This window comes from Atractosteus spatula, chromosome 21, assembly GCF_055471065.1.
Source record: "Atractosteus spatula isolate fAtrSpa1 chromosome 21, fAtrSpa1.hap1, whole genome shotgun sequence".
In the NCBI taxonomy this organism is placed as follows: Eukaryota; Metazoa; Chordata; class Actinopteri; order Semionotiformes; family Lepisosteidae; genus Atractosteus; species Atractosteus spatula.
Genome location: NC_142726.1, coordinates 13870401 through 13886679, shown reverse-complemented (window position 1 = coordinate 13886679; position 16279 = coordinate 13870401). Strand labels below are relative to the sequence as shown.

General features: G+C 43.5%; 1 protein-coding gene across 1 annotated transcript; it reads left to right on the top strand.

Moving 5' to 3' along the window:
• Positions 1 to 1306: 1306 nt before the first annotated feature.
• On the top strand, positions 1307 to 14228 carry pnp6 (purine nucleoside phosphorylase 6). The gene is made up of 6 exons (XM_088938695.1): positions 1307 to 1586; positions 5864 to 6033; positions 8104 to 8207; positions 10338 to 10513; positions 11013 to 11203; positions 11706 to 14228. The coding sequence occupies exons 1-6, from the start codon at positions 1564 to 1566 to the stop codon at positions 11903 to 11905; spliced, it is 864 nt and encodes a 287-aa protein (XP_088794821.1). The 5' UTR covers positions 1307 to 1563; the 3' UTR covers positions 11906 to 14228.
• Positions 14229 to 16279: the final 2051 nt, after the last annotated feature.

Genomic DNA, 16279 nt, shown 5'->3' with positions numbered 1-16279 from the left:
GGCTATCACAATAAAATATATACTTTTAAACTGAATTAATAATCACAATCACATAGCGTATTGGCACTTAAGGGTCCATTAATCTGATGTGAAGCCTGATATCGGGCATTGTATCCTGGCTCTGCTGTCCTGCCTGATCAAGACCTGCAGAAGACCGGCCTTTTCCAATACAGCTTCCCCATCTACCTCCTGACACCGAAGGCACAAAGACCTGGTGGCTATTGACATATGGAGGGTATTGATCTGTGATTTATGGATGGAGGTTTTTTTTAGCCCTGCCCCTGTTCATGTGCGCCCACACAGCTTAAGACTTCTCCGGTGTCCAGCCTTTACATCGCATTAATGAACTCCCATTAAAATAATAAGCAGGGACAATCGTTGCCTGGAGTAGCATATATCAGGGAGGGAGGTCACATGCTGAATACTCTGAGTCTGGGATTTACGTGTGCAGGCCTATAGATCACTGGGATGCTAAGAAATTCCTAGCTGCAAGAGAATTTATTTGCTCATCTATCATAAGTCCTGCATGTTAGGACAGGGCTCAGTAGGTTCGGTTCTCCCGCTGAATGGTGGATTGGTGCATCTGTGAATTTTTATCACAATATGTGATGCAATTCAGCAGACCCAGCTGTTCTGGTCACCTTGTGCTCCGACTCATCTAGCTTACTGAAGAAGGGAGATATTGCAATGGTTTCTTACCAGATAACGGAGTAGAACTCCCTATGAAACAACCGGTGCCATTCATTCTGACAGAACCATAATTCTGACAGATCAATAAAAAGATCAAGAATTACTACATGTCTTGAGTTTCGTGTACAGGAGCTTTGAATGGTTTTTTTTGCCACTGTAGGTCAGCAGATGCAGTAAATCTGGTACTGTAGTTCCTAATTAATGCCTAATCCCTAAAACGCACGTCTGTGCTGTCTGGAGGGCTCTGAAATAGGTGAGGGGGCACTGGCAGGAAGGCAGTTCTCTCAGTTGAATTTTAAAGCCAAACGAAATGAATAAATCCGCTTAAAACTCCAAGTCATACGTTCGTAATGGATACCTCTGTTTCGTACGTGAGACGATTCAATATGAGTGTGGATCCCGCCGGTATTATTACTACTAACAATAATATTAAACACCACACTCATCCGCTTAACGGCGACCAAAACAAGATTCGTCAGGATACTATTATTTACAAGGTGGAGAGAGGAGAGAAATGCGGTTTATTTGAGATATTTCGCGTCTGAATTGTTGGGTCACAATGCGCAATGCGCTCGCCGCGAAGGAAGTCGAGCAGAGCCAAGGACATATTTACAGTAGGTGCTCCGTTGTGACAATGGGTTAACGGTGTTTGTCTTGGCGGGTTTGTTAGCGGAGCATGGGCAGATCAAGAAAACAGATTGCGAGGAACTTCCCCGGCCCGGCCACTCCTCTGTCACGCCACCCTGCGAGAGGAAAGCACTATCCGGGGCAGTTCTGACCTCCAGGCAGACTTATTCGCCCATCTGTAACTGACAGAGCGCTCTATCGCCGCCCGCCGCACTTCCAAAGCGGAGTCCAGACATCTCGCCCGCTATGGGATCCGCTCCCGAATGCAGGTAAGACATCAGGGTGTAAAAAGAGTAAAAGTGCACAGTACATCCACGAAAACGGTTCTTACGAGTAGAAGAGCTATCGTGCTACCGACGTTGACAATCAAGAGAAACGAACACGGGCGCACTTCTCATCTTAGATCTCCCTACATCCTGTTGAAATGTTTTCTTACTGCCGGCACACGCCATAAAGATACCGAAAAATAACTGGTATATTAACAAATCTCTCTGACCTTTTCAAATGCGTTGGAAGTGACCGTCTTAAATCTTCGACGGCCTTCTCAGCGTTCACCACCTAACTGGTAAAAGCACTGGAAAAGACGGGTCGAATTACTAACAAAAGTTTTTTTTTTAATTGTGATACTATAACAACTAACAATACAAAAATCACAAAGGTACCGGTGTAACGATCACACGTAGAGTGCGATTTAAATATTGTCCTCCTGTTTTTTAAACCTGTTTGTCGCGACTCCGGATGACTCAGTGTCAGTGTGTTTATACAGTTAATTTGCTTTTTATTTACTGATTTGAAAACGGAAATATATGTGCTACGTGTTTCGCGTCACTACTGTGTTCTGAAATAATACCTTATCCCACGCATAATAAAGTCTGTTAAGATTTTATTTTTCTCGGATATGAAAGCAAATTACAAGGGAAATCATAAGCCCAGTCAAATGCGTTTTGACGCTTCAGCACACCAGCAGCTGCCAAGCCCTCAGATGAAAAGGGTTTAAAAGCAGGTCGGCTCTCAGCGTGCAGACGGGATTGTGTTGTTCCAGTGAGCAGAAAAGGCTAGCCTTTGTCGCAGCCCACTCGCTTGCCAGATCGCCTCGTCGTCACCGCGGTCCCCGCCGCCTCTGGAATGAGCCGCGTCAAACCGGGGCAGCCTGTCAGGACCCTGGACAGCTCCGCCAGTCAGCCGCGCCGGCGCCTCGGTCTCGCCCCTGGTCCCGCAGGCAGGCGAACCAGCGGCCCGCTTCTGCACCGCAACACGTCCACGCGTCGCCCCGGAGTCACGCATTTCCGCTTCCCCGTGTAAACCTGTCGCCGTCGCTTGGCTCGACGCACGGTTGTATAAAACCACTGCAAAATGACATAAAAATGTTCTCATAAAAATTGTACTGAGAAAGAGGATTTAAGGTGCCGCCCACTGTGAACTGGGCAGAAAATCACACTCCTGCCAGATTTAATTAGATCAAATTGGTCTGTACGTACAGTAGTAGGTTTCAACCTGTATGAGGATAGTGGATTACTTCAGCATTTTTAATGACATGTTTTGGGTGTCCGTTGTTTATTTTTGTTTCCATAAAATGAATACACAGGTTAGTTTATATACTTATATATTCTCAAACTGACACTGTTTGAATACAAGTTCATGACCAGGACAGTTTAGACCAGATTCGTTTTTGACACTGGAGACTATAAAAGACCTTTACCCCTCTTCTCGCATCGCTGAGTAAATGCGACGAAGTGACAGCGCAGTGCAGTTATGCATAAACAGGTTTATAGTCACCTATAAAGTGACTATAAAGTTATAAAACACAAAGTTTGAAACATTACAGATTGACAGACAGCATATTCATTTCATGAACTGGCTTATACGAATCCTGCCATAAACTAACCAAAGAGGGAAAAAAACAAAAAAGAGACCATATCGTGAGAGGACAGTCAGCGTACAAGACGTCACGTTTATTCAATACTGCAAAGAAAAGAAAAGAAACACAACGTTTCAGCCACACCCGAAGAAGGCTCCACACCTGAAACGTTGAGTTTATTTTCGTCTCTTTTCAGTATGGAATACTCTTGTTCCTTTGCAGCTCACGCATGCTGACGCAGCTACCTGCTTGAACAGAGTCATATATTTTATTTTTCAGCAGAACGTTATTCAAGAAACGTATCTGTTTTTCTGCCTCGTTTACAATTTCCACATCGTGTGCATTTTTACTCGGTTTCCTAATTATATTCATCCGAAATATTCGTGCACTCGTGAAGGGCTGTCCCAATTATTTGCAAGACCTTAGTGCCAAGGCTACATTACCTTTCAGTAGTTTCAGTGGTACCTATATTGCAAAACACAGTGGTAAGTCTTCAAATGGCCAAAGTAGCATCTCTTCACATAAACATTTAGCTTAAAATATACTAAGGTCTTGTCACCTTGTGCACAAGGTTTAATTATTAAGAATCATTTTATAGGATAATTAGACATCAGTTTATTTTTCAGCTGCATAGAAGGAAAGCATAGTGATCTATATGTAATTGTGAAGTAAGGAAATTCACAGGGTTCCGGTGTAGTTGTGTGAATTCCTCTAGGAGTGGGGTGAAATGAATATGTATGGATCAAGGCCTGTTATGTAATGTTTTATTTACTTTTAAAGTAACATGTACTAGCACTGCTTGTATATTGTGTATGTTTCTTTGTAAAACAGCTGCTTAAATGCAAGAACCATTTCAGAGAAATAAGACAAAGTACTATCGTAAAGTACTAGTGCGCTGTAAAACAGTGGAAACTTGTACCACAGTGGTGCCTAACAGAAAATATTTATAGCATTTTTAGATAGACAGGCTGATAGATCTCTGACATTTGTTATGCTTAAGAAGTCTTGGACATATCTGAAAACACATTCCTCCAGAGAAATGAGTTTATCAGAGTTGGCCTAGTGGTTGCAACACTGTGAAGATGTTCTTTCCTCAGTGCCAGCACACTGACACGCCAGATTGAGCTACTGTCTCTCAACTCCTGCTCATCTTTCCTCTGAAAAACATGCTGGCTAGCTTGATTGTTTATTCTATTCTAAATGGTCATTTTTATCTGATGGACCAACATCTCAGGGCAGAACTGCTCTCATCCTGACCATGCTACAAGGAGAGATTCCAGGCTGCTGTAACACTCACAAGGACTGGAGACTTTGTGATGATGAGTGAATGTCCTTTCCTGGGGACTGAAAAGGTCTGTGGCCTGTAACTGGTTTATTTTCTCAAGGCCACAACTCACCTTTGCCTGCTAGCCCTCATACAAGATAATAATTCTGAACTCCACCTTCACTATCACTAGGGACATAAGCACAGCTGATATATCTTAACTCAACCATAGTGTTTGTCTAATATGTGATCTTAACACGTTTCTTTAAACACATATTTCTGAAGGATCTTCTTTCAGCTTTGACAGTGGTAAACTTTGAGAGTATATTTTTATACTTTTGAGCTGCTAAGGGCAGTTGGGTGAGGTTAGCGGAGTTCCAGATATTTTTGCTGTGAGGTTTGATGAGATACCTACACCATATTGTAGGTGGCAAAGAACCCTATTTGTACATTCTACTAATATAGTGGATGATGAGCGATTGGACAAAAACACATTATGCATGAGTTCATCGATTCCAGTTCATTCACTTTCATGGTAGCTCTGCTTGTCGAAAAAACCAAAGCAATTTTTCTAGCAAATTGAATCGATCCATTGTAATGAACTGTAAGAGCTGAAGAAGATGTCAGGGCGAGTTCTGTGCATCACATACAAGGCTGTTCAGAGCTCTGTGACTGCAGTTGGCTGCTATTGACTTCCTCTTCGCTTGAGTAAAATAATTTTTTCTCCTTTTATTGAAAATGCATCCAGGCTGGTTAAGTCCCAGGAAACACTTCATGAAACAGATGACCTGTTCAAAAGTATGCAATCAGAGCCCATCCCTGCCCATGTTGTACACCCAGAAAAGACTCACAGTGTGCAGTCAGCAGTCACAGTAACAACTTATAAATAGCACACAACATAGAGGTCTGTCATGTGTATATATCTTAGAGGAATTTCCCAAACACTATAATTCTAATGAATGTAGTGCTATAAGACTTTAAAAAAAAGAAAGTTATATCTGATCCAGGAGGAAAAAATGAAGAGAACAACTTTTGAGATCATTAATTGATCTCAAATCGGCTCTCATTTGGGGCGGAGCGGTGGCTCTGTGGCTCAGGATCTGCGCCTGTGGCTGAATGTTGCTGGTTCAAATCCTACAGCTGGCAGAGGAATCCTTCTCCGTTGGGCTCCTGAGCAAGGCCCTTAACCCCAACTGCTCCAGGGACGCTGTACAAGGACCCCAGGCTCTCTCCCTATCTGTCTGTCTGTGTGTCCCATGGAGAGCAAGCTGGGGTATGCGAAAAGATAATTCCTAATGCAAGAAATTGTAAAGGGTTAATAAAGTGATGTTATTATTAATAATATTTTAGGGGACCCTAAAGATGGAAAAAATGCTATAAAATGTCTAGGATCCAGAATAGTGAAATTGTTTTCCTCTCCTCAGCTACACTTTCGAAGACTACAAAGAGACAGCAGATTGGTTACTCACCCGAACTGATCTGAGGCCAAAAGTGGCCATAATCTGTGGGTCTGGGCTGGGTGGCTTGGCTGACCTGCTGAGCGACAAGACCATCTTCCCTTATCAGGACATCCCCAGGTTCTCCCAGAGCACAGGTCAGTCAGACTCTGTACAGTAGCCCAGTATCTGGGAGTCTGTGCCACACGGGATTTTGTACCCCTGTGATTCTGGACTTCATCATAGATGGGACTCATTTCCATTCCAGCAGCAGCTGGGCAGGAACATGTGACTCACCCCTGTGTGTTACCTCGACCTAATCTCCACCCTGCTTTGTTCAGTCTGAGGCACAAAGACTTTACTGGCTCAACAGGGAAAGCGTTAAGGCCATGCAGGAATTTCTGGCATTCGGTCACAAAGGCAGTTGACTGACCCCTGGTCTTACACACAGCCTACACTGAGCGTTACAATGCATGTGTCGTGCACTGAGGTTTCCATTTATGTGCCCTCCTGAAGGTTGGTGGGAAAGTAATGATCTAAAGTCTCTCAGAGGCGGAATGATATCTTAATATTTGAATCCCTAATGGCTAGAATTGTTAAGAAGGGGGTGGGGGTGCCATCTCACACTGTTACTCATCATTTTAAACCCTGAGAGTAACACCATCATAACTCAGTCTAAATGGAAAATAACTGCACTATTTACTGGAAACACACAAAGAATTTGCACTGTTACTGAAGGAGAAAAGGACTCAGATGAGCAAGTTAGTTCAGTGAAGTATTTCAAAGAGAAGCAACATGTGCTATCCTGCATTCGACATGCTGTTACTTTATTGTAATATTGGTATAAAAACAAAAAGTGACACAATCAGCCCTTATAACCTATTATGTGCAAAGTAATCTAATAACGTATGGTTTGCATTATAGCATATACTTAAAGTGAACTGTATAACATGCCAATACAGAGTCATGGAGGAGCAGGAGTCTATCCCGGCAAACAACAGGTGCAAAGCAGGCTATACCCTGGATGGGACGCCAGTCCATCGCAGGGCAGATACACAGACACAAACCTCCTACACTCACACCTCTGGCCAGTTTTACAAAAAACAAGCATGTTTTATGGACTGTGGGAGGAAACTGGAGCACCCAGAGAAAACCCACACGAACTCGGGGAGAACATATAAACTCCATGCAGATCATGCCCCAGGAATCAAAGCACAGGCCCCAGCACTGACACTGTTTAGCAATGCTAACCACTGCGCCTCCATGCTGCCCATCTGTATAATACATGTTTTCTAAAACTAAAAGTGTAGGATTTCATCATCAAAGCCATTCTTGATGTCATTGTTGCTCCCTAGTGACATAATTACTGAAACATTTACTGTGTTTTTGTACTAAACAGATGCCTTTGTTGTCAGGGGCCAAACGGTCCTAAAGAGAAGAACTAATCACTTCCATTGGGATCATTTCCAAATGACAAGAAAGGCTTCAATGATAGTCTCATTTATACAGTGCAAGACAAACTGAACGGACACTTCATCCCTTCCTCCAGCTCCTTATAAACTGTCTCATTAATTTCATTAATGAGAAATGAAATGGGAAGGGCTGGATGTAGTTAATAGACTCTCCCATGAAAAAGACATCTTTACTCCCACTTCACAGATGCCACTGCTGGGGTGAGGGGAGGGGGCAGGATGAAGTGACTCTTGTTGGTTTGTAGACCAACAGATCTTTGAGGCCTTTCACAGAACACGTTCATCCAGTCACATTTCAGCTCCATTTTGAGTCTCTTTTCATTGATGGACCAGTACACCAGGAAAGGTGAGTGATTATCACCTGGGGCCAGGTTCATATCCTCCAACACCATCTACAGGTTCAGAATATCAAAAACGTTCAACACAGGAAACCTTTGTTGACGTTTGGAATCGAGACGTCTCTGCTTTGAGTCAGAGTCTTGGGTATGATGAGGTGCAGGGCAGGTGTGAAACCAAGTTAAAAGAAATGTTGTCAAGTCTGCAGAACTCTTAACATTTAAGCATTTAATGGGTTTAAATGCTTCCTTTAAAAGAAGCAATTAATCAGAGAAGAGACTACCAGCCTTCAACAATGATCTGGAGAGAAGTGACTGTAATGGTCTTTGTGATTTTAATGAAAAGAAGAAGTTCTGCTTTTGAGCTATAGGTTTGCTCCTGCCAGTTCTAACCCAGGCTTGTTTTGCTCCAATCCCTTAGTTCCTGGACACTCTGGACAGCTGGTTTTTGGAAAGATCAAAGAAAAACCATGTGTCTGCATGCAGGGCAGGTTTCACTTCTATGAGGGATATGCCCTTACAAAGGTGAGCCCCTCCCCCCAGACACACCCACACATACATACTTCTTCGTCCTTTGTGACTGAATGCTCTGTCTTGGCCAAGTCCCCTCATGACTTTTTGATATTAAATTCCGTGAGTTAATTTTTCCTGCCACCTTGCTTCTTCATCCATAATGTCTTCCTGCTTTCCCTGCTTTTATTTGTTATTTCACATGATCTGTCTTTATTAACAGCAATGTAAAATGGATGGAGGGTTTGGGGTCAGCGAAATTGATCCAGCGAAGATCGCAATGCAATCATCTCTAAAAGTACAGCAGCAGACATGTCTACGCTAGGATGTTCTTTTCGCCTAGGACAAAATTGCACGAAAATCCTTCTTCCCATTGTTGCTTTTTAAAAACCCTTTAAACTGCATCCAGAATCCAATGCCAGTGCTGGAAAACCACATACAGTACACTGCTAAAGTCATGTAAATGTGACACCATCTTCTGATGCAGAAACAATCGAACAATCTAAAAGCCAAGTATATCTCCGAAAACATTCTGAGCCATATCTCAGCGAACATTTTCGAGACATGAATGTTTTATTGTTGTTGTCGTCTAGACAGTTTCTCTTTAGGAAGAAGAACCAATAGTGAAAGGGAATGTTGTTCACATGTGGTTTGAAAGGTTTTGCAGTTGTATGGCTTTGCAGACAGTTTTAAGGATGCGGGTTTTAAGGGGCAGAGGGCTTGTTATTTTCAGCTATTACTTTTAATGCTCAAAGCAGAAGTGAGAGAACTGCTCACTGGCACTGTGTTAGTCAAGAATTCTTTCAGCAGCATGTCAGATTCTAGAATGGCTAAGCTGCCTGTCTGCAAGGTTCAGGCTAGATGATAATTGACTCGTTATTAGTTTATAGACAAACCAAAGAACACTCCCGTCAGTGTGACAGAGAAACCATTCCAATAACCTTTGATCACGCCCTTCACACCCTTTTGTGCCTTGTGATGTAGGTCTCAGAAGTTATTTCTTTAAAGTTTGGAAGTAAACTCACTACCCCCACCCCCTTTGAATTGGTCTTTCACCAGATTTGTTAACCTCAGAGAAATGCAGTCTCAAAGGTAGACAAAATGAAAAATTGAACATTCTGTAGCTGCGGCTTCGTAACTCTTTCTAAATAGATGTCAGTCCTCACCTGCTGGAAATGTTCCTAAACCATCTGTCGTCTATGAATCACAGTTACCAATGTGAATAAATATAATTTCTTTTTTTATTATTTTGCTTTATAATAAAAAATAAAATAGATCATTTCGGTCACGGTTCAGTTTAGAGTGTCACAAAACAATCCCACAAAACAGCACTGAGTTAACAAACAGAGCAGGTAATTGCATTTCTCCTGCATACAGGTCATTTCTGAACAGAACTAATAAAGGACAGGGCAGTTATCCAGAACTTGTTTCATAGACGCTTTGTGTAAAAGCCGAAGACTTATTCAGTTTTTCAAGGAATGGATCACCAACCTAAAAAGTTAATAAGTAAGAGATTGTTGGAAAAATCCAGTGCTTTTTCATTGCCAATGGAGGGGAAAGTAGGAGGGTTCTCATGAAAGGTGAGCATTAAGTTATCCCACCATATCTGTGTGTGAAAGTCATGAAAAACACACCAACCCCACTGCTGAACGCTGTGTGCTTTAGGATCCCTGCAAAATGTATCAACATCTTCCATGTCATTCTGTGGAAGGGAAACTTTTTTGCGGTCTCTTTCTCTGTATTCCTGCCTACTTACTGATTGAAGTTCAATATGCCCTCTAGGATTGCAATGTTTTTTGTGGCTTTTAGTCCCTACTGTTGCAGTTCGAGACCGTGGTGGAGTCACTCTGGAATTCCCCCATTGCTGGTTCAATCATTAAAGCTATGCTCTTTGTTACTGGCTGGATCTTGGACTATACCAATAGCTAGCTGGCTGGGACCACGATTAGCCAAGATGATCTGGTTCGGTCTAGACATTGGCTCCTGGGACCATCTGGGACAGGGATGATTTTCGGGTGTGTCAGTGAGAGCGTGCTTTTCCGGATGGTGCTAAGGCTTCTGTTTGTTGGCATGTATGCAGAGATCCACTCTCTGTTACAGCAGCGTGCCATGCTGACTAGCTGCTGTTCTGTGTCATCACCCCAGGTGACCTTCCCAGTACGAGTATTCCACCTCCTGGGGGTGAAGACCCTGATTGTCACTAACGCAGCTGGGGGACTGAACCCCGATTTTCAGGTGGGCGACATCATGTTCATCAAGGACCACCTCAACATTCCAGGCATCACAGGTCAAAACCCCTTGTTTGGGCCCAATGAGGAGAGGTGAGGCTTTCAGCATTTTCATTGTGTTCCATCTGTGATAACAGAACCAAGCATGACCTGGCTTGAAGTCCTCCAAGCCTGAAGGTACTCTTGCCCAGAGCTCTACAGAGTAAACAAATTATGGTAACCTTTGTAACACAGGCTTATTCATTTCAGTGTCTCTTACCCCAGCATTATACAACATGGCACATGGAGAAAAACTAAACACTATTAGCAATCATTCAGATGATGTGACATGTTCTTCCAAGGATCTTGCCACGACAACAAAATAATGTTCCTGTTTACTGTAGACTGCTGTTAAGTATACAACGTGTTATACCAAGCTACTGAGGGTTAGTTCTAAAGCCACCATTGTTGATCAATACACTGTTACAGAGAGGGCTCAATATCAAAGTTCTAGTGCTCACCTCCTCGATACCGAGACTGTTTACAGGCTGTTTCCCAGTGGTGTCCCGGAGGTCACATGTGACACGACTGTGTTCTGATCGATGACCGGCAGGTTCGGCATGCGGTTCCCCTGCATGTCTGACGCCTACGACAAGGGCTTCCTCCGGATCGCCACCGAGACGGCAAGGGAGCTGGGCTTTTCCGACTTCGTCCGGAGCGGAGTGTACTGCATGGCGGCGGGGCCCAGCTACGAGACCGTGGCCGAGTCCCGCTTGCTCAGAACCCTGGGAGCGGACGCTGTGGGTGAGCGGAACTGGGCGCTGGCTGTCCCCCGGTCAGGCACTCTCTCCCCCTGATGTCCTCATTCTCCCGGTCACTCCCTCTCTTTCCCTCAGGCTGCAGGCTGCCTCTCACTTTACGAGACCTGTCCTAGAGGCAGTTCTGTCCTAAGGCTGGGGAGACTCTAGCCCCGCCCCCTCTCGGCTTCAGAGAAAGACACGCCCACTTTAAGCAAGACCCATTAATGAACAGAAAAACTCCCTCCTCGTCACGGGAAACAAAACTCTTGTAAGGGAACCCCACAGGATAAGAAAGTGTGCAGTGGGGCTCCACACCTCCCCCCATCTCCTGATTATCACTGCAGCCTACCTCACCCCCCCCCTTACCTCCTTCAAGAATGGCACTGCCCCTGATCCTACTCTATCCCACCCCATCCCATTATTCCGTGCTATCCAGTCCTTCCTGCTTCTATCTCTTAGCCTCTCACTTTACTGTGGTGTAATTTCCTCCCCCCTGTCTCTCTCAGGTATGAGCACAGTGCCGGAGGTGGTCGTGGCCAGGCACTGTGGCCTCCGGGTGTTTGGCCTCTCTCTCGTCACCAACAAAGTAGTGATGGACTACGACAGCCAGGAGAAGACCAACCACGAGGAGGTGCTGCAGACCTCCAAGATGAGAGCTAAGGACCTGCAGAGCCTGGTCTGCAGCTTTTTGGGCAAGATAGAGTAGGGCCACAGGCTGTGCCTTTTTAAAACCTGCCGCCAACAATTGGCTACCATGAGCGCTTGTGATAGAATAACCTTGCTGATTGCTTCCATGTGAAGATTACCTAGACTTTGCTAAATACAGTATATAAACTCCAGGCAAGAAACCCCTTTTGCAGCCTGAAGCAGATATATTATTGCACTAGATAAACATTCCTAAGGATTTTAGCTTGCAGGATATTTGTTTAATAGACCAGTTTCAGGAACCTGAAAAAAATAATCATTTGGACCAATTATACAACTTCTCAATTACTGTAATAACACTGAAGCTTGAAGATTCAGACACATGCAATTGTGCGACATAACATGGCGTATCACGTGTTTTTCTCAGCAGCCCCTTGTCTTTCAGAACTGCAAAGGTTGCTAAAAAACAAACAAGCATCGGGGCTCAGAACAACATCATTAAATACACCATCAAGCTTCAGAACAGGACTGGAGCCTTTGAACTGAACTGTCTCATTAGAATATCTCGATTCATTTTTATACATACAGAAAATAAGAACGTGTGTGTAATAATTCCCCCACTCAACACAAATACATTCCGCAGTAGAGCAAAATATTGAAGTGGGATCTGCCCTGGAGGAGGTACTACAGACACTGCATGGTTTCCTCAAAATGAACATTTTTGTCACTGGAATTCCTCGCTGGGTGGCCAGACATTCAGAGCACTAAGGTAGAGAGGGAGGGCTGTTATTAACTGAAAGACACATTCTGTTCAGAGATACTGTACACCATAGAAGTAAAAAGTCAAAATATTCAAGGATCTTTGGATACTAGCTGCAGCCATAACAAAGTTTTTAGTCTACGTTAGAAACAAACACTTCACCACACCACTGTGTTTAAAACCTTTCTCAGGTCAAAATCTTTGCCATGTATCTCCTAAGCGTGACTGCTTGTTGTCTACACAGCTTGTGAGATCCTTTCTTTCTCACCGATTCCCTCCACTTAGACCACTTAATTCCAGATGGTTTTCGCAGCCCGCTCAGTGATCGGGCAGGTGTCAGTGCAACGCCCCTCCTGCTGGTCAAGGACCCCTGCAGCACTTCTGAGGAAGAGCCTGTGGTGCAGGCCTCTGTCCATTCAGATGACCTGGCATTTTCCTAGAACTCATGTCATGCCAAAGATGACAGAGTAACGATTGCCAGTAGTCCAGCTGGATGTGTTTAATAATCTTCTCAGCTGCAGTCTTTGACAGAGTCACACTTTGAAACACGCCCACACCTTCGGCCTTCTTATTGACTTTGTATGGCCAGGCTTTGGGTTTGCTGTTTTTTTTTAAACAGAGGAAGACTCCTCACCGTGTTTAAAAAGAAACAAAGAAACAAGAGGCTGTTTATTGCCTGGCTTTTCACATTTTCCCCCCCATTTTCACACTGCAAGGGATCTGTTGCATTGTGAGAATGTTTTAACCAGGGGACAGGGGTCCCGATTACACAGGACGTGTTTTCCATCAGGAGCAGAAAGAGTGCAGTACATGTGAAATTTGCCTACAAAGCTGGTAACAAGTTGTTTGTGAAGCAGGTAATCTAATGGGTCACTAGATGTAACAAGATGCTTTTGTATTTTTGATTCAATAGCAAATATATTCATCTGTACTCTCTTGAGATGTTTAAAAGGGTATAAATCATCTGCAGGAGAATGATGAATCAGGTGTACAATGTTGTGGCTGTCTGCAGACAAGGTCAAAGATCAGCTCTCAGCTGCGTGGCTCTTCTGACGCTCTGGGGCGACCCCAGCCGGCAAGATCTACAAAAGGGGTTCGAACGAGGAGCTGGGGGGGAGTGCGGGCTGTACTGGAACAAGTACAGGCTTGTACAGGCTAGTTCCACAAGGAAAAGTGAAAGGAAAAAGTACAACATTCTGGCTATTTAGCCCTCTCCGTGTACGAGGAAGAGAGAGGGAATCAGTGATACCCATAATCAACGATGCCCTTTCTCTCTCTCCCTCATCCATGTAGACATTGTACTGTTTTTCGTTCGGCTTTTGAGCACGGAAGTCAGATCTAGAAGTGCTAGAAATGCTTTGGAACAGGCCAGTATATTATCCAGATTCGCTACAGCTTAGGAGCAGAATACAAGAACAAACGTTTATTAATAATTGTGTGCAATCTATGTAAGTAATAGAGTATATTGAAATTGTAACACTAATATAAAGAGTTTGACATCAATGACAGTTGGATGGTTTTTGAAAGTGTCAAACCTGTTATTGACATTATTGAAGGTATGTTGTAGAACAGAATGTATTTTATGAGAAAAATTATTCTGAAATAAAAAAAGTGATCAATAGCATCTACTGCGTCATTTGTTAGCTGTCAAAATATAGTAGGAAAGAAACATCCATTCACAACAAGCAGGTTTAGATCTGCTTTTATTCTTTGTTCTGGTTACATTGTATTGGTTTCCTTATTTGATAGTTTTGGGAATCAATACATTTGTTTCCATTTTTTTCCATCTGTATTTAATTCTGATGCATTACTTTTTTTTGTTTTTGTATACAAAAGAACGGATATAATATCCTCCAGTCTACTGCAAAGAACATTTTTTTTATTTCAGCCAGATTCTCAAGTCTCCAGCTGGCTGCAAAGGAATACAGAATTACCTACTCTAAGACATGGAGGACGAGGACAATCTATACAGCACATAGACATCTTGTGCAGGAAAAGGCAAAGGGCTCCAGTAGCACAAGAGTGTGCAGATAAGCGTTCAGCATGTACACTGCAGGAACCTCATTTTTATCGATTTATATAGATGGGACCATTACGATCAGAAATGCAGTTCCTGCAGAAAACTGCCAACAATTAACGGCATACAAACTGAATCAGTTTGAAAATCTGTGCGGCCATAATGCAGCACATATCACACATCACATGTGACGTTTTGTGGAGTGAGAGTTGGAGACAGCTCTGTTTACAGTGGCAGTTTTCCTTGACAGCCTGGATAGCCATCGATACGCTTCACAAACGCAGACACTCAGACCGCCTATCCATCACCCAGGCCCTCCTGACAGGAAGACCTTCATTAACTTAATGAATGATATGCACTACCAAGGACCAAATGAACTGAATGAAACCAGTTTCATGCTCAAATGAAGTCCTACAGCTTCATGCAGCTTTCACATTTGCACATATCTGTCCATTTTTCTGCTGTTTTGCAGGGCTGATCTCATCGAATTAAATAGAATTTCCCTACTTAATTTGTGCACCATCCTGTTTTTTAGGCTCCACGGCCAAAACGTTGTGTTCTTTCTTCTTTTTTTCAGCATGGAATAAACGTACTACTTGTTCCTTTGCAGCCTACGCATGCTGACGCAGCTACCCACCTGAACCTATATCCTGTTTTTTATGCTGCTCTCTTGTCTCCTTAAACACAGTGAAATAAGGGAATAGCTTCCTAGTAAGATCTGAATCAATTGTTTTCTTTCACCTGTTCTTTAATTGCAAGACAAGGGATTTTTTTTTCTCCAGGGTCAATGGGCAGTGCCCAGGAGGTAGGGGAGTCTGTGTGGGAAGACTTGACCCTAGCCATTGGTGTAGGAGACAACTAACAAGCACCTTCTTGCCGAGCTGAAACAAAGAGCGCAACACTGTTTGGTGACATTTTGATTAAAAACCTTAAAGAGACGACCCAGCATGATTTTTACTTGACGTTAGTTACATTGTGAGGGAAAACCGTAGGATGTAACAGTTCACACCTTATCCACCAGAATCTTCTTGGATCCCTTTATATTTCAGTTGGGTTTGCCGGGATTCAGGGTGTAGATCCTTTCTAATCAAAGTTTCAAATCAAGTGGACAAGCTCAAATGAAAACAGTGCTGTCCTTTGGGATTGGGGATTCAGGAGCTTAACTGTTAATGGAACAGAAGCATGTCTGTTCCGTTTGGAGGAATTGGAAAGCAGGTTGCTTCCTGCGTTCGGTTCCTGGTGTACTGACTGCATGGAGTTTGTATGTTATCCCTGTGGTCATGTGGGTTTCCCCTGGGCTCTCCAGTTCCCTCCCTCAGTCCATGGTGGTAGGTTAGTTGGCTTCTGGTAACTTTGGTCCTGGTGAGCGTGTGTGTGTTTGTGTCTGTCTGCCCTGTGATGGACTGGCGTCCAGTCCAGGGTGTAGCCTACCTTGCCCCCATTGCTTGCTGGGATAGGCTCCGGCTCCCCCATGACACCGAGTTGGAAAAACCAGTTCGAAAATTGATGGATGGACTCTTTATTACAATCTACTTTTATTTCAATTTCACTGTCTTAACCTGCCCGAAAGTGTTTCCGAAATAGTTTTAAAAACCCTGAATAACAAGGCCTCTGCCATATTTTAAAAAAATATCAAGGTCTCGCAAAAGCGGACGACA

What these genes read in the sequence shown, in the direction of transcription:
- pnp6 (XM_088938695.1), top strand. Translation starts at nt 1,564, where the DNA reads ATGGGATCCGCTCCCGAATGCAG. An exon ending in GGATCCGCTCCCGAATGCAG is followed by an intron (nt 1,587 to 5,863) that starts GTAAGACATCAG and finishes TCCTCTCCTCAG; the next exon opens with CTACACTTTCGAAGACTACA. An exon ending in CAGGTTCTCCCAGAGCACAG is followed by an intron (nt 6,034 to 8,103) that starts GTCAGTCAGACT and finishes CCAATCCCTTAG; the next exon opens with TTCCTGGACACTCTGGACAG.